At 40.4% G+C, this 22,881-nt stretch overlaps 1 protein-coding gene across 3 annotated transcripts in view; it reads right to left on the reverse strand.

Annotated features, from left to right (window-relative positions):
- Positions 1-22,881, reverse strand: part of camkk1a (calcium/calmodulin-dependent protein kinase kinase 1, alpha a) — a 71,093-nt gene that overhangs the window by 39,460 nt on the left and 8,752 nt on the right. For all 3 annotated transcript variants that reach the window (XM_046041051.1, XM_046041049.1, XM_046041052.1), the window contains exon 2: positions 3,201-3,645. In XM_046041051.1, the coding sequence (XP_045897007.1) occupies positions 3,201-3,524 (324 nt within the window). In that variant the 5' untranslated portion in view covers positions 3,525-3,645. The remainder of the gene's footprint in view (positions 1-3,200; positions 3,646-22,881) is intronic.

The raw sequence follows: 22,881 nt of genomic DNA on the forward strand, positions 1-22,881 counted from the left end.
TTTAATGCCCTCAAAAACTTGACAACACCAAAGACGGCTTTGCCCCTAAATTGGTGTAATTCCAGGTGTGTTACCTACAATTTAATAAGGTTTTGGGATTATTATTTTACACAAAACAGAGTGAAAGAAATTCGATGAGAATGTCAGGAGTGAGAACGCAAAGAAGAGTTTCCTGCAACACAGAGAGAAAATAAAAGGAGCAAGACACTTGTGCTTTACTTAAACTATTAAATAAGCTATATACATAGTATGATCATCTGGCTTAGTACAGGACTTCCCAGATTGCCAGGGAGAACATTATTGGGGTTACATGTGATTCTAGTAATTCTGATACATCTTCCCATTTACCTGTTGTTATATTAAGGGGTATATGTATTATTTTAGTTTTAATTAATACTATTTTATTGCCTATTTGTCAGTGGGTTGTAACTTCACATAAAAGTGATCAATTCACCTGCTTTATCACAGACACTATGCTGCTTCCTCTATCCTATTTTTCTGTGAAATTCATTGGTTTATGTAGGCTGTGACGCTCATGCGAGCTCCCATACTACACGATAAGAGTCCGCTAACGCCAAAAAACGCAACACAAACTACAAGTTAGGATAAAAAACAAATCCTCGTAGGGCAAAAACTTGGTCAATATCGTAAAGGCGTTTGAGTCATGAAGAGACATCCAGTTTGTTTTGGATATAAAAACAACTGAGAGTTGGTTTTCATCCTATTGGACAAGTAAGCTAACATTACTGCAAATGTTCTCTCTTGTTCACCGGTCTCACACATAATGATGCAGGATAGCAATACTGAGTCTAGCTTACTAACCGTTTTCATTATCATCCAATACATTGCTGACTTTGCCGAGCCTCTCCGGTGCAAGACACACACATAGTTCCTAAAAATAGTGCAGGCTATCTAATGCTGACGTATCATGTAGGTTAATGCAGTTAATGTAGTATTATTATGCAACGAACGTGGATTAGTTCAACGTAAAGCTGATAAAAATATTACTGTAACATTTCAGTGAGAGTTTACCTGAGTTTCCAGCATTTTGTGTGGAAAGGTAGTGGTTGCAATCTGAAACCTCACCACTAGAGGCAACTGACAACTACACTTGGAAACATACAGTCTATGGGAAACCGTGAACAAACTCAAAATGTCAGTCATAACTGATATTTGTGCAAGCAAGAAATGTGTCCATCTCTCTCTCCGCTGTGTCATACTGTAGATCCAGTGAGAGTTCTCTTTATGGTTCAGTGCAAGAGCTGCAACTCCATTTTCAGACAGTAAAGGACACAATGACAGGTCTGCTAGTCTGTTGCAGCAGTCCGTTAAATTCAGAGGGGTTCCACATCCTGGCAGATGTCATGAATTATTTATTTTCACTCTGAACTGGAGTAAAGTAAAAAAAAAAAAATGTTATATAAATAATGAAACTCATCATTATTGATAAGCGATAATTTATAATGATAATTTATTACTGTCTCCACATGGACAGTAAGGGGTTTAAACTAATAGTTCAATATTTTGGCAAATATCCTTGACATTCACTGTCTTGCTGAGAGTTAGAAGATCAATATCTCTCTAAATATGCTAAATATAAAGCTACCGCCAACAGACAGTTAGCATTGTAGCACACAACCTGGCCTGGCTTTGTCCAAAGGTAACAAAATCCACCTACCAGCAGCTCTAAAGTTAGGTAATTATCGCATTATATCTCATTTGTGTATTTCACACAAAAACCCAAATGTAAAAACTATAGAGGTTATAGAGGAGATTGCATGGCTATTTTTTTTTTTTTTTTACCACATGCAGTGACATCCAGGAATGTCCGCTGGTTGCCTGGCAATCTCACAGTGCTGTTGTTAATTAGTGAGCTTTAGAGATGCTGGTCGGTGGAGTTTGTTACATGTGGACAGAAGAAGTCTAGCTTCTCCCCATTTCCAGTCTTCATGCAAAGCTAAGCTAAATGCCTCCAGTCTCTACCCTAACATTTTACATAAAGACATGAGTGACTATTCCTTTAAGGTGCTACAGGCATGAGTGACTAAAAACTAACCCCAAAACAATATTTTAGAGAATCTAAATGCCAAATGTAGGTTATAGGCTGCATCCAGTGCACCTCTAGTTTTAATCTGGTGTGTCCATTACTGTGGGTCTCTCAGCTCACTCTTGCCTCCCTGAAACCCAGGAAAGCAGACAAAGAAGCAGGTGATTTTCTTTACTTTATGTGCAGTTAAAAATGTACATTTCCAACATAACAGCCAGCAAGGGAAATGCATTTACCAAGCCTAGGGATGCGGTGGTCTCTAACTTCTGACAACCTACAACAGCATACATTTAAAGTTATAGTGTGTAAAATACAATAGAAAATGTATTTTTTTAAATCATTTATACAGACATGCACACACGGGAAAACAAGTAGAAATGCTCACCATGGCAAATCATTAGCTGCTCCCACCCCCAACCCTCACTTCTTTTCATGGTGTATCCAGCAGCACAATGCTGGCCAGAATGTATTTCATATCTGTCTGATGAAACAGTTAAAATGACTCTTGTCAAAGCAAACATCAGAACACACATGCTCTCATGTGCCATTACAACACATCTGTTCACAGTGCGGAGTACAGAGTATTATATAGGTTGCACATCCATGTCAGAAGCTGGGAAAATGATGCAATAACATAAAGCAGCTAATATACAGAGGCATGTTTCCATGATGGGTGCTAATGGGAGACTAGTGTTCGCACCTTCTCATGCTTCCTTCTGCCTGTCAAGTTGTCCACTGGCCTAATGCTCCTCTTTCTTTAGTGATAATGCAGAGACATTGACGTATATGATGCTTTGTATCTAGTTATGTCAACTGATCTCAAAAGCACAATGGAGCTGCTTTCTCTCAGTTTGTGTTTCACTCCCTGCTATGGTACCACCTGTCACACCCAACTGCAGAAATTCATGTCAACAAATGTCCAAATCAGGAAACTGCAGATAAAAGACCATTTAGAAGGTGTTTTAACTGAAAGATTCCAGATTTGTATTAGATTTTTCTCCACTTCCCAGACATATCAGTGACATATCATAACAGTGTGGTGGTAATATCTTCCATTTATCTCAAAACCAATGGTACTGCTTCTGCTGTCAGTGGAAAATCCTTCAATAGTTTAATGATTATTAATACATATGAATAAAAATTAATTTCTCACCTGAGAGTCTGATATGGACACACGTTTAGACTCTACGGTGGGCCTGCGAGCCACACGAGGGGAGGTGTGTGTGTAGCCACCTCCAGAGCCTGACGACAGGTAAGTGCCTCTCTCCTGCAGCGACAACTTCCTCCCAGTCAGATGAGGCCGCAACGGATGAGTCCTCTTGGCCTGAGCCCCGTCCTTCTGAGCGCCGCCATTCCTCACGCCGTTGGAAGCTGAGTCTTTTGTCGTCATGGCAGCCATGATGTCTGTGAGACTGCTGGTCTGTTTGTCAGAGTCGGGTTCCAGCCTCTCACAGACAGGGTCACTGCTTGCAGCCATGGCGGGTGGGGAGGTGGGAGCAGAGCAAGAGCAGGTGGCGAGGACAGTACTAGTGTGTGCCCACCAGCATCAACGTGACCTGGGCCAGCCTGTGCTCACAATGTTCAGGGTCTCACCAAAGCTGGAAAGACAGAGAAAGAGAAGCTGTGAGCTCAGTCAGCTACAGCAAGAAGAGTTAATCTACAGTATATCCACATTTGGATCTTGGTTTCAAATGCTTGTTACATTACCTGGACTGGACTGGACTGAGGTACAGAACAGTTTTTATTATAATTAACAAGACTATAGCCATGCTAGCTGCTCTGTGAGGATATACTAAGGCACAGCGGTGCTTTGCACAAAATGTTACCATTAGCATTCTAACATGCTCACAATACATGACAATGACAAATATTACAGGCAGATGTCTAGCATGTATTATGTTTACCATGTTTACGATATTAGTATAGCATGTGCGCTCATTTACCAGTTAGCGTTCAGTCCATGGGAACCAGAGGGTCGCCAGTTCAAGTCCAGCACTGACCATTGCCCCGAGGCCCCTAACTACTCCTCTGGCGCTTTGCAGGATGGCTGCTCTCGGTGTTTACTTTTCTAACTTTTATTTATTCATTTATTTTATTGTTCATTTTCATATGTTCTTTTTTTTAAATTTTTTTCTCAAATTCTATAATAGATAATGTATGTCTAATTTATGTTTAATGCCTACTGCGTAGCTATCACAAGCCATGCCACAAGATTTTCTCTGCTCTGGATGATGTAATGTTATTTGGTGCATATGACAATAAATGACTTTGAATTTCACAAAGCACAGCTGACACAACTGGACGTGTTAAGACCTGATGATGACTTTAATTAAAAGTTAAGGGATCACCAAAGTTATTACAACTCATCCTATGGAGAACATAATTGTCTGGTAACCCACCCAATAGTTACGGCGATTTCACAGGAAACCACAAATATCCACCTGCTATTGGCACTAGAGGAAATGTACGTATTTCAGTTTGGACCAAAGTAGTGGACTGACCCCTACCGTGGCTAACAATTTCTGCTCTTTTTGAACAGAATTCAAAATCTAGAATTTTGTGAACTAGAAATTAAAATGGATATTGTGATGCTTACCTGATTATGTGCTCTTATTTGATTATTTTAGTTCAATTATATTTGCCTTAACAAGGCTTATCATACTCTTGGTCATATTTAGATTACAGGCAGTTCAGCAGACAGTTCTTATTCACAACTGTCTCATGTCTAAGAGCTGCTTTTCACCCCAATAATATTGTCAGTGCCTTTATAATAATGTATAGATTTATACAGTAAAATATATAGTAAATTATTAAGATTTGTCTAGTTTGCTAACCCAAATCGATGTGAAAAAGGATATTTTTATTAAATGTAAACTAAACCTTTGATTTTTATCACATATCTTTGGCTGGCCACATAGTGCAGCAAGAGCGCATATGAGACTGAAGTTTAATCAACGAGTCAGATAAAAAGAAAAGGGCATCTGTTTCTGTGTGGGTGGTCTGGTATGAAAAGTTACCCACAGTAGACATGCACTCATAAATTGAAATAAATGTCCCCCTGATAAAAGCCAACCCAAATGCTGCAAAGCTAATTATACTTTATGCTTTTGGGGTCATGGCTCCCTGTATCCACATCAAATGCTTGTGGGTGGACAAACACACGTAATGTAAATGCACACATAAAAAAGACTGAAGATATTATATATCATATATATATCATACATACATACACACATACATACATACATACACAATGTGTGTGAGGAACACAATGTGTGTGTGTAAATACCCAGAAATTTAGCAGGATTTGTGCTCCCCCCCTTTCATCTGTATTGAAAATCAAGTCAGCTGCACATTGCCACAGACAGAAAATATCAAAGCTCTCTTGTACATCTGATTCAGGTTTTGTTCTGCAGATGGAAGAACACAGATATGCAAAGTGAGCCTATGCACAGGCACCCAAGGAAAAGGGCACTTAAATCTCTAATCCTCAAACAGTATTCATCTATTTAACAGGAATCAAGAGGAATAAATGTAGTGGTTCTGAATTTCCCAGAGGAGCCACCTGGGTTTGTATATATATATACCATGAAAAGAGACAGACTGAAGAGAAACAATGGAGCCAAAGTCAGGCATGTGGATATTTGACAAGAGCTGGTCAGTAAATGGGCCATATTATGCTATTCCTAAAGTGTGTCAGGAAGGTACAGCCTCATCTTCAAAAATAACACAGTGTTCCACTTTGTCCAGGTGGGTCACTCTCATTCATACATGTGCTCAATATCAATTGCAGTGCATCACATGATTTGCCATGCCAGCATGGCTCTAGAGATGGCAATATTGTACAGACATTTACAAAGAGGATGAATCCTAATGATTTTGGTGATTCACTGACTTTCCTTCTAGTGCCACCATGAGGATGACATTTGTAATTTGAATGGACTATTGAACTTTTGAATGGATTGCTATGAAATGTTACATGAGCATTCATGTTCCCCCGAGGGACACGATCTCTGATGATACCCGTTAACCCCTTTACTTTTCATCTAGTGCCACCATCTGGTGAAAGGCTCTTGCTTTATTTATTATGGTTATGTTTATGTATCCCAACCACCTCCCCATGACTTCCAAATAGCGAAAGAATGTAGTTACCACTAATTACAGAAACATTTCCCTAAACATTTAACTGGCACAGCAAATGAATAGAACATAGTGGTTGTTGTGTAGCTGATATACAGAAGTATAGTGGATAGACCAATGCGTTTTCTTACCATAACCACTAGTCTATATCCATGCTGGCAACGCTTTGAGGCTATACTTAGGCACAGTGGTGCTTTGAACTAAATGCTAATGTTGGATAAGATGCTCACAATCACCATGTAACACTGCTGGTGTTTAGCAGGTATAATATTTACTGTGCACATTTTCTTATTTTGCATGTTAGGTTGCTAAAATTTGCTAATTAGTACGTATAGCAGAGGCTGATGGGAATGTCATTAGTTTTGTAGGTATTTGGTCATAAACTTAAGTCCCTGAGAGCAGAGTGATTTGGGAGCACAGCGTGTCACCTGTAATTTAATTACTAATTATAAGCGGTAAACTTTCATGTTAGTGTTTTCATTAGTGATTCATCCATAACTGTTTGATTACAAAAATATCAATGAATACACTATTCATACAAGAGTAATGGCTTGTCATGAGGCAGGGACACTGGTTACCCATAACACACACACACACACACACACACACACACACACCAGCATTTGCCCACCTCCATTTGCATATTTCAGATGACTCCTATTCAATCTATGTAAATTGCGAATACAGGAAAAAACCTTTTAACTGTCAGCAGCAAGCAGGGAATGCATTGTTTGACTCTTGACTCATTTGAGCAAAAACAAAAAAGGCCCTGTCATATTTAGCTAATTCTTATCACAACTAGTGATTATCTGTCTCTTGAAACAGGTTGCTTTCCACTGCAGCACCATTCAGCCCGCTGATTGTGTGAGCAATATCTTGGTAGAAGTGGGAGGTGGAGGAGCTGCAGTGGTCTGATTATTAATTTCAGCTGCACCAAGAATTTTATTTGTTTACAGGAGCAGGTAACCATACATTTTAATTATGGAGAACATATTTTTATTAGGTTTTATATTTTCTTTCAGATCTAACCTTGATATTTTCCACTGCACCCATCCATCTTCTTGTATGAATGTTTGAGATGAAATCAAACACTTTTGCCCTCACTATGTTACACAGCTATGTGTGTATTATGACTGACACTGTCATGATTAGACTTCGCCTCCTCCCCCTCCCTTGTGTTTTCCCAATTTTCCCTTCCCTGCTGTCTCTGGCAGTCTTGTCTGTCAGGTCCTGTGTGTGTGTGGGCGTGTCCGGTCCAGGCTCATCACCACCTGCAGCAACTCGCACCTGTGGCTCATCAACAATCAACTCCTGCAGTGAAATACTCTGGTCCAGCTCCCGCTCTTCGCCAGTTAGTCAGTTTACCTCCTGTGGTATATTGCTCCGGCCTACTCTCCTAGTTCTAGTTGAGTAATTTGTGACCTTTACCTAACTTCTTGTTTTATGTTTGCTAAAGTCAATCCCGTGTGCAAGCCGCTGCCTGACCGCTTACCAGTACCTGCCTGCTTTATTGCCGCCCACCTGCCAATCTGTCCGCCCTGATCTGTGCTTCTAATGCCATCGCTGGAATCCCGCTGGACTTGGAAGCCTCAGCCCTCTCCCCTACTCTCTGGCCGTTCCATAGCACTCGTGTCAATAAACCTCGCCTGTGTTCTAATCATCAGCCTAGTGTCCGCTTATGAATCCTTCTAGATAAACCTAACAGACACAATGTCAGTGTAAGCTAAGGTTCACACAAGGTATACCTGTTAAATGCCTTCCTATAAAAGCTTCAGAACAATTTAAAGTTGTTACACATTGCACATCCCGGGGGCGTTTGGGCACATGGAATCTGAGTGGGCCACTCTGCCCTGCCTTGTAGAGCTGGCAAGAGCTGTGTTCGGAAGGTCATTGGTGCCTGTTGTGGCGGGAACCTAAGAATCTGCTGGTGGACACAGCAGCAGCAGAGGGGTACTGGGAGGCGGCTAAGTGGCTCCAGCTTCATTGGTCGCTGAAGCAAAAACCCGGGCGTGAGGGAGTTCGGGAAGGACTTTGGCCTTAAGGAAGTTCTGGCAAACGGTTCAATGGCTCAGGAAGGGAAAACAGGGCCTTGCTCAGGCTGTGTTTAGCTGGGGAGAACTGCTGACCTAGACTGGGCAGTGGGATGAGCACTTTGAGGAGCTCCTGAACCTGACCAACATGCAGGGTGCGAAGTACGGGGAAGCCAGGGGGAGCTTAGCTCCCCTAAATGCATGATTTGTGATATTTTGGGGTGTCTCTAAAATATTGACAGCATGCTTTATTGCCATTAATTTCTACATTTCTCAATCATCACGGATCCATGCGTAAATTCAGGAGCGTCAGACTTCATCCAGCCAGACGGAACAATCACCCACCGTCTGCAGGGGGCCTGTCGCTCCGATCTCCTGTCCCTGGTCCGCCCCACTCCCTCTCTGGTATGGGTTGTGTTGCTAGTACAACCGAACGGTTCGTGATTCTTCCGTCTGGCTGGATGAATATTATGCATGATCCATGCACTATACTGCAGCTGGGGGCTCTCCACAGCAACTTTTCAAAATTCTTCCCCCTCACAGAGAAAAGAAAGGTCGTAAGCGTAATTGTAGCAAAATGGCCACCTATGATAATGCTATTAATAATTATATTTTTTATTATAATAATAAATATAATCTCCCTTGGAGAGAGTGAAAAAAAAGTTAGCTCCCCCGAAAGCCATGGTATAGTTTGCACACTGCCACTCCTCTGTGGAGGAGACAGAGTCTGAAGACTCGAGGGAAGGCTCACCCATATCCCTGGCAGAGGTCGCTGAAGCAGTCAAGAAGCTCCTCGTGGCAAGGCACTGGGGTGGGGATGAGATTCGCCCTGAGACGCTAAAGACTTGGAAATTGTTGGGTTGTCTTGGCTGACACGCATCTTCAGTGTAGCGTAGAGGTCGGGGACACTACCTGTGGAGTGGCAGACCAGGGTTGTGGTTCCTATTTGCAAAAAGGGGAACTGGAGGGTGTGCTCCAGTTATTGGGGTATCATACTGCTGAACATCTGTGGGAAATTTTATTTCAGGATGCTTGAAAAAAAGTTCCGACTGATAGTCGAAGCATGAATCATTTACATTTTGATGGATTTGTGTAACACTGCTGTCAGAGCCAAGAGGTGCTTCCTCATATGCTTTTTAAAAATCAATTAACATATTCATTTAAAATCAAGAAAGAAATTTAAGAATAGATGTGTACTGTATTGCCTACTTCAAAGCCCCTGTTCAAAGCTTATCTATTTTACTGGTGTTTTTGAAATTTCGGTTATTACTTACGTTAATTCCATGTTTAATAATCTATGTAAAAGAAAATAAAGTTAGACACAAAGGAACAAGATGAAAAATGGAACTTCTCGGTATTATGCTGTTAATGGGAGCAATTAAGAAGATTGATGCTTTCTCTCAACAAAATGTCGCACTGCAGTAGCAAACATATAATTGTGCAACATGTTTCTTTAATTAGGTAAACAAAATGAGGAAAAAGAAAATAGATAGGTTAATCCAGAGAGAACACAGAGAACCACATCTGAAGTCTTTTGAAAAGCTGCCATATTTCAACTAGTTTAGATGGAAAGAAGCTTTAACAGAGCCAATTACAGTAAGAGGAGTGAGTGGGTGGTATAGGGTGAACAAATTAATCCTGTGCTCCATTAGTAAACCACTTTCACTCTTAACTTAGCTTCTATTTGTCTCTGCCATCATCTTGTTGTGTGTAGCTAGCAAGCAGAAATCCAAGGCCAAAATCAAAATTAAATGCTTCATTCACAGACAAGAAAGGCAGAGAAACCTGGAACAAACCTTACTATTGCACCCAAAGCAGATCATTCATCAAGTGTTTGTTTGTTTATTGGTCCTGCATATTTTGTTAAGTGTAAAGAGTAGAGCCCGACTAATAAGGGATTTTTAAGTCCGATATCTGAGGATTTTAAAATCCGATAGCCGATATATTGTCCGACAAGGTAATTCAATGTGCTTTACATAAAACATAAAACCACGCTACAAACTCTGGTAAAAGCGGTTGACAGCGGGACCCTGTCAACAAGTCTACATTACAACGAGGAGCTGCAACTGTGTGTTAGATACTTGTTCAGCTCACATTTAATCATTTCTGACACCCCGACTGTAACTAGAGACACTACAGTTTAATTGTTCATTAATGTTAGCCACCTTCACTGATAAACATGGCATTAGCTTTGTGGCTAATTTAGCAACAGGCAGCGTTATCTGCTGTTGCCGATGTTAGAAAATATTTAGAAGTAATGAGAGTAAATGAGAGGACCGGTCACTAGAACTGCCAAATTGTTTCAGAAATAAATCTACAATCACGTCTGTCAGCAGTGTAGCCTCCAACACTAGGTTAACGTAACATTAAACACGCTGCTGAGCCTTGAGAGGGCAGTGAAAAATGGGAGGGTTATCAAGTCTGGTCTCTAAAGAGGAAAAGTGGTGAGGGCTATTTTCAATATTATTATTTAAGTCATGTAATTGACGTTACAAAAGACCAACTCATCGGGAACAATGAGTGTGGGAGCTACCTGGGGCTACTCACCAGCAGAGCCAGTGTTCTGTTGATTTATGCTATCTATCGAGATGTGTTACTTAGCGGTTCTGTGCATGCGTATGACCCACAAGCGTGGTCTGTTTCCATGCCCATAAATCTGTGTAACCTAGCTGTTGGGCATCCCGTCGAGACAGTGGCTGATTGTTAGCTACAGTATATCAAAAAATAATAATCAGAATACGCTACCCCTGATATCTTAAATAAAAATGGCATAATATAGTATTTCAACATGCTCCCCATCTCCTTACAGTACACCTGGAGTGAGTAGTGGTGCAATATAAAATGATTCTGTAGTGGGATCATTTTTTGATACGGGATATTAGATATACGCTACCCCTGAAATGATGTTATAATATAATCAAAAAACAGAAGATGTCATAATACTGTGAGAGCTATAACTTTGTGGGATTGGAAAAGGGAACACATAAGGTAGCATTTTTTGATAGGGCAGAGCGGCCGATAATATCTGCAAAATGATAAATCGGTCAGGCTCTAGTAAAGAGTAAGCACAGCATCTACAGTACAGATTCAAAGCCTGCTAGTTGAGCTTATACAAGCTTCTGACCTTGCAGACCTGCAGCGATTTATGTTATCTGAAAAATACAGCCTTTATCCACGTTACTTCAGTATACAGCGAAATGCTTTGATTAGAGGGCAAGGCTGTATGTTGAAAGCGTACATTTGGTGCTCTCTTCCTTTGATAGTGGGCAGCAGTGAATTTCTTCTTCACTGTCTTCTTTCTCAGCCAAACTAGGCATCAAATGTGAAATTTAAATTGAATAGATGAAGTGAGGTGCACCACCTTGCTGAACAGGTTCAAAGGCAATCAACGGGATAGTTCACTGATTACAAAGATGTAATTGGAAGACAATGCAATGATGAAACCAAACCAGATTTCTTTTTGCATTTGCATGAGACATTTTAATGCATTATGTGTTGTCAGGTTTCCTGTGTTGTAAGATCATCAAATGTATGATGGTCCACATCAAGAGTTCACAATTTGTCAATACCAAGTACATATTGATAGCATACTGTGGCCACATGCCTACAATGTTTATCCAGTAGGAATTAACCTTAGCAGGGATGAGTCATGGTACAGTATCTGAAGGTAACTGCAGTGCACTATAGGGAGAATTACACTGTAATCCTCTTGATATTGTGTACTGATACCAAATTTCATCAGCACTGTGGGAGAGAGTCCAGGCCTGTGTCACCTCCTCTAGAGACCAGCATGGAGACATACCACTCAGCCACTAGGATGAATTTTGGTAAACTATGATCTTTTATGCAATGTATGCAAGGTTCCCACTATTTTCTGGTGTTTCATAGACAAAGTCCTTGAAATTAAATTAAAATATGTCATTTGCCCATGCCCATGAAAGTGTTTCCTAATCTGATGCCTCTTTCAGAAGGATGGCATATTTTATATTTTTATTGTGCGACAAAGCTTTGAAGTTAGGGAGGGATCATGGTTTGGGTTAAAAGAAGTTTTGTTAAGATAAGAGAAACATCGTGTTTTGGATTAAAATTAGTTGGTTAAGTTTAGGCGACCTTAAACACGTAGTTAAAAAAAAACAATACTGACTTGGAGTTGGAAACGATCGACGTGTTAGAGTCGGATGTTTTCTTGACTCATCCATCCTCCACGTCACCTGACTTCCTCCTTATCATAATTACTACAGCCAGTAGAGGGCTTTGTCACTTGAATGTAAACATATATTGCTGTGTGGAACTGGTTGAAATTACAGTTAGTGCTGGTTTGCCTAAAAAAATAATCATTAGATTCATCAATAACGAAAATAATTCTTACAACAGTAAAATTGTGAGTAGTAATGTTTCAGGATTGATTTGTGGCAAATGTATATTGGATGCACGTCCCTGTCTTGTCTCTGTGAGATATCAAGCTGTGTGTGTTTATATTTTCTGTGACATGCATGTGGAACACAAAGACTAATGACCTGCACGGTGCATCGCTATCACCTGGAAAACAAACTGCAAGGTAATTCAACCACACCAAGTAACTGTCAAAAGAAATCAAAAATCTTATTTTACAGATGAAAGTAGGAGCTAAATCTTTGGGCATTGATCCCTCTTGCACCTTACAGACAAGCACATTAGCACAGTTTGACCAGTATAGGTTTTTTTAAGGAAGACCATCAGTACAGATGTTGTGAAATAAATATCACAAACATGCCCATAAGCAATCCCATGTCTTAATTTGTGACCACATTTTATGTCAAGTCAAAATGATTCAGTGCTCCCCAGTCACCAGTATTCACAGTCTTGGCCGGGTGGAAACAGCGTTTATGCAATCATGCGATAATACAAATCTCTACAACTAAAATTATTTTAGGCAGTGAACATCTTGTTCATATTTAATAAAGGCGGCACAATTTTACTGCAGGGTTTTACAAACCATAGGCACCATTCTCACTGGCTCTTATCCCATATTTAGTTAAAGGCCACAATCAGCCCAAAACCATCTCTGAGCCCACAGGTTGATCAGGCTTTCTCTCCTGTCACCTTCTCCTGTCACATTTCATCAAACTCAAACAAAGGCTAGGTCACATTAACTGCAGAGAAAACAAATGCAGGAGAGCAAAGGGTGGAAAGCCCAGCAGGAACGTCAACTGGCTGTTCCTGATGGATGATAGAGCGAGCCTAGGGAACAGCTTGGATTTGCATGGCTTTTGTGCACACACATCCACACACAAACACATGCACCAACCTACGCACATCCACAATATTGTTTTTTGAAAAAATGATTAAGGGAGACATTTCATCCATATACAGACATACACACGCACACTAGAATTAGCGTTTCCCCATGTTCCTCCTTTTGTGGAAGCAAACAGTTGGCAGTGATTATGCCTCATCATCTTATGCTGAGTGAGCCTCATTCATATGGAGCAGAGTGCACAGCATCTTAAGGACCTCTAGAAACAGATATCAACTGTGATGAAGGGAAACTCTCTGCACTACAAATGTTGATGAATATATTTAATGTCAAAGACTTATTGTTAAAGGTAACAACAGATGCAGAACAACACATTAGTATCTAAAATCACCACTCAACTAGCGGATGCAGACCGCAGACTACAGCACCCAGAGCATGACAGTGATCCACTCGCTAAAGAAAACATCGTCCTGAAAGGGCCTTTTGAGACTTTGAACAAAGTGAGAAGAAAATCCACCAGAGGTTCATTTCACTTGCTGTTTCAGAACTAGTCAACAACAGAACTGGAAAGAAGTAAAATATTCTAACTGGAATAAATTTCGTTCAATTTAAATATTTTGTTTTGTGTACGCTGTGATTTGTTAGAAGAAAAAAAAGATCATCAGTTGTTTCAACAAACGCCCACAAACATTTGTTCACGTTGAAGTGACAAAAACCTCTAGCAGCTGTAGTAATTCTGACTCTTATCCATCTTTAGCAAAGGAGGAAACTGTGTGATGTTATTATAGAGCCACAACAGACTCCTGTTTGATTCCTGTTTCCTACTGACCAAGTGGTTATAATTGTAAACAGCAGTCATTTTAAGCCAATCCCCAATGTTTCACTTACCTTAAAAGTACTTTTTTGAACCTAAACTATTATCTGTCCTTTAAACTAACAGCATTGATATAACATTGTCAGATTCACGATGGACAAAACTTCGCATCTACCCACAATTACCAATGCACCTCGACCATTCCTATATCTCTCCCCCAGAAGGCAGCAGGGTGAACAGGTTGTGGCTGGCGTGGGTACTGTCATTTAGTGTCCTTTGGGCTCTGTTTAGGCATCTCACCTCACCGATATCACCGATGCTTGGGAGAAAGGTACCAATGATCTTCTGAGCAGTTTCAATCACCTGCTGCAGAGCCCTCCAGTCCTGGGCCATGCACATCCCCTGCCAGTTTGTGATGTTTCCAGTCAGGATGCTTTCTCTTGCTCCTCTTTAAAAGCTTACAAGAACTTGGCACGGGAATTTGGCCTTCGATCCCATTTTTTGTTTTGACATTAAAAGACAGAAAATGAAAAATCTTTGGAAAATCTTGTTATCTAACTGTCTTTGATATGTTTATAGATGTAAATCTAAAAATACAAAGTAAATTAAAATACAACTTTAAGTTGGCTATCAGGACAGAAGTCCCTGACAAGTCCCTGGTTTTTCAGGTTATAAAACCTGCATATACGTCCAAAAACATTTGTTTTCTTTTGGCTTTGCTGTAATCTGATACTGTTTCAACACTTTTTTATTTTATGGATTGTTGAAATATGCCATAAATTGCTGCGTTTGAATTTCCTACAATAAAAAAAAGAAATCCATCGACCATGATGGAAGGACGTTGATCACCATCTAAGTTTCCATTGGCTATTAAAGGAGACTGCTTTTCCAGTCCTACATTGTAGTTCTGTGACTCTTGTATGGCAGCTTTGCATGATTCAAAGTTCAAAAAAAAAACAAAAAAAATATCTTATACTGGCTCTTCATGTAGGCCTTATTTCAGGCTCTGTCTGAAACAAGCTGTAGATGCTCCTGTCTCTTTAAGGCTCCCCCTCTCAAAGCCCACTGTCTTCTGATTGGCCAAGACCTGTAACTATTGTTGTCACTGAGAGGTACAGGCAGACTGAGCATTGCTGTGCTTTTGCTGTGGGAGCAAATAACCATATATGGAATACCTTCCCTGTCTGGCTCGGTATGTTGTAGAACGGAGCCCTTGGTAGAAAAAGCAGTTCAAAACAGAGCGTTCAGAACAGGAAGAAATCTGAGGCTTTTGCTCACAGACACACTCATTGTTTGAAGCTTTGGCCATGTTTAAAATGAACATCCAATATTGTAACATTGTAGATAAGTCATAAAATATGGACAATCATAATAGGTCTCCTTTAAGCCTTTTCTCTCTTATGCCATAACTTGTTAATATGCAAACATTTTGAACTGTCAACAATAACTGAAACCCATATTGCTATGTTACTAGTCTTGTCAAATATTAAGTTAGCCTACACATTTCAACATTATCCTAACATTATATGTTTAGTTTGCATTAGTTATTTTTGGCCAATTTATTGCTAGCCTTCTGCAATATCAATAATACATTTTTTTAATTTTACGTGACCGATGGCCTCCTGAGTAAATGTAATGTTTTATTTACATACAATAATTGGGATTCATGTTAATAAATATGGGTAGGCAGGAGGATGAGTGTGAGCAAGCATTCTCAACGTGACAACCATTTAGATTATTTGGTGACTGGTACCCTATATGCCTTTTTGCAACCTTGGTAATGAAGTAATATTTTCCACCGTGTTGTCCACCTTTAGATGGCCTGTATTAAAACAACACGTTAAGAATGCACAGGTCAAAAATGAACTTTTTGTAGTTCATCTTCGGAACACATCACATAATTGTGTTTCACATAAACCGCCTTGTTAAGCTTACTTAAGAAATATAGTTGATTTTCACCAGCATGGAGATGTAAGATGACCATGTCAGGTTCTTCTTTGATGTTGATACCCTAGGAACTTGAAACTGTTCACCTGCTCCACCTCAGCTCCACTGAGGTAGACAGGAGTGTGTCCCTTTAACTCCTTTTTCCTAAAATCAATGATCATCTCCTTGGTTTTGCTGACATTGAGCAGTAGGTTCTTCTCTGTGCACCACTCAGATTATCATTTTCCCTCCCGATATGAAGTCTCATCGTTGTTTGAAATCCGGCCGATGATGGTGGGGTCATCCGCAAACTTCACAACAGAGTTCTCTCCATGTCGGGGGTGCAATAGGTGTCCAGCGTTAAAAGGAGGAGGCTGTTGAGAACTTGCACTAGTAGAGGAGGTGGTCTGTCCACAAATCCAAAATGTCTGGGGTCTGTTTGTGAGGAAATCCAATATCCAGTTGTAGAGTGTTGTATTTAAACCCAGAGTGCTAAGTTTGACGATCAGATTAATTGGGGAGATTGTGTTGACAATGCTGAGCTGAAATCCACAAACAGCATTCTAATGTAGGAGTTGTTTTTCACAAGGTGTGTGTTTTGTTAAATAATGAATCAATCCCAGGTCCTGGCTCACACAAATATTCTTCATATTGCTGATGATAAACAATTGAACCTTACAGCACAGGCAGCTCATGTATGTCATCCCCCCCACACACACACACAAAAATTTAGCTTTAAATACACAGGAACAAACACCATAATCGCAGTACTTTCCAGTAGAAAATACTTTCCCGTGTATTCACCTGTCACAGACTAATCCCAGGAACTCTTTAACTCAATCCACAGGATTAACAGGCCAACTGTGCGAGACACAACCAGCTGTATCCATAAACCTGTTAAACACATTCTTGTATAACCAATCAATGTGATGGAGAAAACAGGCAGCTCTGCTCCCCAGGCTAGACACAGGACACAGGGTCCATGAGCAGCGATCAATTTGACTGGGAAGAAATACACTCTGGGACAGGCAAAACCAAATCCAGGGCCACCCTCTCTGAGGTTGGCTGCCTCAGGCAATAATAAGCCCAGGATTACGCAGGATATGACAGTGCAAACTGGCAAGTTGGATGAGCCAATTATTTCTCCTCTACTCACACTGAATGACTCCTTCCAGCATGGCTGACCTTCCTGGAATCCTAGAAATGCCGCCTGACAAGGGTCCCATTAACAAGGACAGGATATCCCTCCACCCCCCAGATGAAGGACATGTGAAAACCCATCTGCAGATTTGTGTTATGAGGACTATATATTTTCAGGTGGGGCGGGTCTTGATGGTGGCTCCACCCTCTGTCCTTGTGACACTGCTCAGGCTGTCTGGAAGCTGGACATGCTTCTAGTTAATCATCTATTTTTAGAAGAAGTTAGTAGCACTCGGCCGAGTCCGGAAGGGATAGCAAGAGAGGCTGAAAGAGTTAATATAGAAGAGCTTTCAATATCATGATGCTGGAAATATGTGATGAGTTGAAGCTGCAGAGGATTAATCTGTTGCTGCGAAAAAAGAAAAGCCATCTATCTTCTCCGTTGGGAGTGTCACTCAATGCCCTCTAAATCCTCAGAGAGGGAGAATATCCCAGCAATCTCTATCCCTTCTCATCGCCGTTAGAAACCTGCGGTCATGTGGCAGGCTGCCAGGTCAGTCCTGATGCACCAAGACTGGAGCTGGCTGGAGCCAGGACACAAGTCCAGCTTTCACTATTCCTTACAGACTCTACAATAAAAATGCATACTATATAAGCAAGTGCTGAACCTAATCCATAAGCACATAGTACTATTTTTTTATCTGGAGATTTGAAGCTATAAGATCCATATATGGAGCAGTGTGTCCATTAGCGGTCTCAGATCAACACCAACAAAAAAGCAATGGGATATTTTTTCTTTGTAGTAAGTGAAAACTATGTGTCAGTCAGTGTAAGTGATAGCAGAAGTAGTAGTAGTGTAAATCATCTATGTCCTCAATGTCTTGTCTATCCATCTTAATCCTTTCCTTAATCACTTTCATCGTTTCTGTGGCTTACACACACACACACACACACACACACACATATACACACACACAATTAGATTTCACACCAAATATGAGAAAGCTACAAAGCCACTTTATGAAATATATATCTAAACGTTTTGCAGAACGTCAGTACTGATGTTTTGTTTGTTGCCCACATCTGTATGCTTTCCTTCCAGTTTATTAAACACCTGCAGCCATCAAATGATATGCGTTTCTCCAAATTGAGAGAGAGGCACTTTATGCATTTTTATGCATGTGGCACAACATCTGTAACTTCATTAAATGATTTAGAGATTTAGAGCTCAGACAAGGGTACGGGATCAGTCACAATCAGTAATTAATGTTCTCTATTTTTTTACACGTCAGGTCAGAAATTTTTTACTCCAAATTTATCCAGTGAAATCATTTGGAATAAACCAGCAATCCTCAGGATGAGGGATATTTTTATTTAAAAAAATTTAAGTCTGTTTCCTCTAATGAATTAAACTTTTTTCCCCCCTGTACTGTAAAGTTTTCATTACAGGAAGTTGTCAGGTTTACTGCTTAAATATACATTTGCATATCCATATTCTAATTAAATTAAATAAATAACAATATGGCATCAGAAAATGTAACCACATAGACTCCACCACATACTGGGGTTGTTGTCTCACTGCAGAGATCTGTCAATTATGTCATATTTATGCAGATCTTTTTGTCAACCAAAATATTTGAGACTACTGAAACACTATATTAAAAGTCAAGGGATCACCCAAGTTATTAGAATTTAACATGAGTGGGACATAAATGTGTGTACCATTTATGCTAATCCATCCAATAGCCACGATTTTTCAAATGTCAACCTCATGTTGGCAGGAGGAAAGGTTAATTTATCACCAAAATCAGTAGGATCCTCTGAGGACGTTTAATGTCTGCACAATCAATATATAATGGCAATCCATCAAATAGGGAGCAGGCTCCCCTTTTTGTGCTTTACAGATCAGATTTATGGTCAACAATGAATATTTACTACTATTTATTACTTTCCTTATAATGTGGAAGGTATTGTGCAGACCTTACATTCTGAGAGTACACACTGTCAAGATGATCTACACACTAAATGAACCCACATGTTCTCCTCACTCAGCCACAGGTGTTTTACCCTCAGTATGTCTTTATGTGTGTGTTTGTGGTCTAACAACAAGCTCACTATGTTAGTGTGTAAGTGTGATGTCGTGCAGGTGCAGATTATAGTATAGATGTGTAAAACGGCAACGTGACTAACAAGATGATGTTCACCACCTCTGACGGTAGATAACAATCTAACAAACGCAATTAGTCACATAATTACACTAGCTGTATTATGGCAAGTTATTTAAATATGAGCAAAGACTGCAGTCACTAGCCATCTAACTTAATATAGCCATTTCCTCTGTGACTTGGTTTGACCCTTGATGTTAGTCACATGTAATCATCACTGTTTTTTGTACTGGCTTAAATGAAAGCTCCTTCCTGAATTGTATTTCAGAGAATCATCACTGCAAAAGAGGATGAACAGCGCTTTCCTCTAGCTAATCCGTCTCTCACACCATTTAAAACATCAAAACAAAATGTTAATTTTTTGAGCTCTTATCTCTATGGAACAGGTTCCTAAATGTGCTTTTGGTGGTAAGAAAAAAAAACTCTCAGAAACAAAATCAGACTCGAGGTTGGGCTCTTTGTGTTTGAGGAAAGGTCACAGACAGAGGACTACGGAGGCAACAACATTAGCAAGCTGCTGGTATCACAACAGCAAATATTTAGCCCTGCAGCCCTTGGTGACTCATCCTATAGTTACTCCTTAAAAGACATAGAATATCATTATGTACATTATTTACAGATCATTTGATTAAACATCCTCATCTACATTTCTTGGTGGTTGAGCAAATTTGCAGTTTTGTGTGACACTGGCCATTTATTTTTTTAATATGACAAAAGTCAAAGACAAAAGGATTTTGATAATAATATCTTCTTAATTCTAGAGCTGCAATGATTAGCCTTTAATGGATATGTCGATCGTCATAAAAATGAAATGCAACAATTTTGATCTTCAATAAATTATTCATTTTTCAAGCAAATGCCAAAAAAAGATTTTTTCAGTTTTCAGCCTCTCAAATATGAAGATTTTCTACTTTTCTCTGTTTCATACAATTGTAAACTGTATATTAGGGCTGTCCCCGGCTAGGATTTAGAAGGAAAGATTTACATAGTCAGAATCAGAATTGTCAAGTCTTGCCTATAGTGGACAGATAGTCAAATCATGCGTGTTTTTGTGCGCGGCGATTGTGAGCGTGGGGGGGCAGAGCTGCGGTCTCATCATTACTCACTGTAACTTAACACTGTACATTTCCAGTTAAACTAAGGCTTATTGTTGACGATTTTCTCTCTGCTTGCGTGCCATTCACAGGTCTTGTGCAGCGTTGAAGCATTGAATCTTCGACTATTTGGGGTCAGCGCTACTGAAAATCTTTGTGTTTTGGACTGTTGGTAAGACAAAACAAGACATTGGAAGATATCACCATGGACTCAAAGTAACTGGGATGGATAACTTTCACAATTTTAATGACATTCACAGAATAAATGATTAATATGAATCAAGAAAAATAATCAATAGTAGCAGGCCTCCTTAATTTAAATTTGCTCTTACAATGACTACAGAAGACCAAAGACAACATACAACAGGTAGAGATGATTTATTTTAATTTTCATTTCGAGTTTTATTTGAGACCACGTGAAAGTTGTTTTGGGATCTCCATAATGAGTTTTTGACATCATAAAATAATTTCATAATCACAAGTATAGTGACTCAACATCACTATCAACATGACATTGTCCTTGTTTAGGGCTACACAATATATCATTTCAGCATCGTCATCGCAATGTGCCCATGCGCAATAGTCATATTGCAGGATGTGCAATGTCAAGCAATTCAAATTAACTCAAACACCTCAACTTCGTGGACGAAAACTTGAAAATAAGTGAGGAACAGGAGAAAACCACCAAAACAGTGAATTTGGTTGCAAAAAGAAAAGCAATTTTGTAAATTACTCTGGGGGTTAGTGTATAGCTGCTCTTTTATTTTCATAATTTTCAAGGTCAAGAAATAAAAAAAGTTTTATTCCTGAGGATTGCTGGTTTATTCCAAAAGTTCTATTTTTATTTTCTATGCATTTTCCCTGCAAAACCACCTCAATAATTCTAGGATGCGTAATTCTTTTCAAACAGAGCAATTGAAGTCATGTGGTGAAAATTCCTGTATTTTTTCATTTTGCAATATTGCAGAAAAGTAAAATATTTTTATTATACACTGCTCAAAAAAATAAAGGGAACACTAAAATAACACATCCTAGATCTGAATGAATGAAATAATCTCATTTAATACTCCTTTCTTTACATAGTTGAATATGCTGACAACAAACTCACACAAAAATTATCAATGGAAATTTTTTGAAAATGCAAATTTATCAACCCATGGAGGTCTGGATTTGGAGTCACACTCAAAATCAAAGTGGAAAACCACACTACAGGCCGATCCAACTTTGATGTAATGTCCTTAAAACAAGTCAAAATGAGGCTCAGTAGTTTGTGTGGCCCCCATGTGCCTGTATGACCTCCCTACAACGACTGGGCATGCTCCTGATGAGGTGGCGGATGGTCTCCTGAGGGATCTCCTCCCAGACCTGGACTAAAGCATCCTGGACAGTCTGTGGTGCAACATGGCGTTGGTGGATGGAGCGAGACATGATGTCCCAGATGTGCTCAGTTGGATTCAGGTCTGGGGAACGGGCGGGCCAGTCCTTAGCATCAATGCCTTCTTCTTACAGGAACTGCTGACACACTCTGCCACATGAGGTCTAGCTTCGTCTTGCATTAGGAGGAACCCAGGGCCAACCGCATCAGCATATGGTCTCACAAGGTGTCTGAGGATCTCATCTCGGTACCTAATGGCAGTCAGGCTACCTCTAGCGAGCACATGGAGGGCTGTGCGGCCCCCCAAAGAAATGCCACCCCACACCATTACTGACCCACCGCCAAACCGGTCATGCTGGAGGATGTTGCAGGCAGCAGAACGTTCTCCACAGCGTCTCCAGACTCTGTCACGTCTGTCACATGTGCTCAGTGTGAACCTGCTTTCATCTGTGAAGAGCACAGGGCGCCAGTGGCGAATTTGCCAATCTTTGTGTTCTCTGGCAAATGCCAAACGTCCTGCACGGTGTTGGGCTGTAAGCACAACCCCCGCCTGTGGACGTCAGGCCCTCATACCACCCTCATGGAGTCTGTTTCTGACCGTTTGAGCAGACACATGCACATTTGTGGCCTGCTGGAGGTCATTTTGCAGGGCTCTGGCAGTGCTCCTCCTGCTCCTCCTTGCACAAAGGCGGAGGTAGCGGTCCTGCTGCTGGGTTGTTGCCCTCCTAGAGCCTCCTCCACGTCTCCTGATGTACTGGCCTGTCTCCTGGTAGCGCCTCCATGCTCTTGACACTACGCTGACAGATACAGCAAACCTTCTTGCCACAGCTCGCATTGATGTGCCATCCTGGATGAGCTGCACTACCTGAGCCACTTGTGTGGGTTGTAGACTCCGTCTCATGCTACCACTAGAG

The sequence above is a fragment of the Micropterus dolomieu genome, linkage group LG23, assembly GCF_021292245.1.
Source record: "Micropterus dolomieu isolate WLL.071019.BEF.003 ecotype Adirondacks linkage group LG23, ASM2129224v1, whole genome shotgun sequence".
Taxonomy (NCBI): Eukaryota; Metazoa; Chordata; class Actinopteri; order Centrarchiformes; family Centrarchidae; genus Micropterus; species Micropterus dolomieu.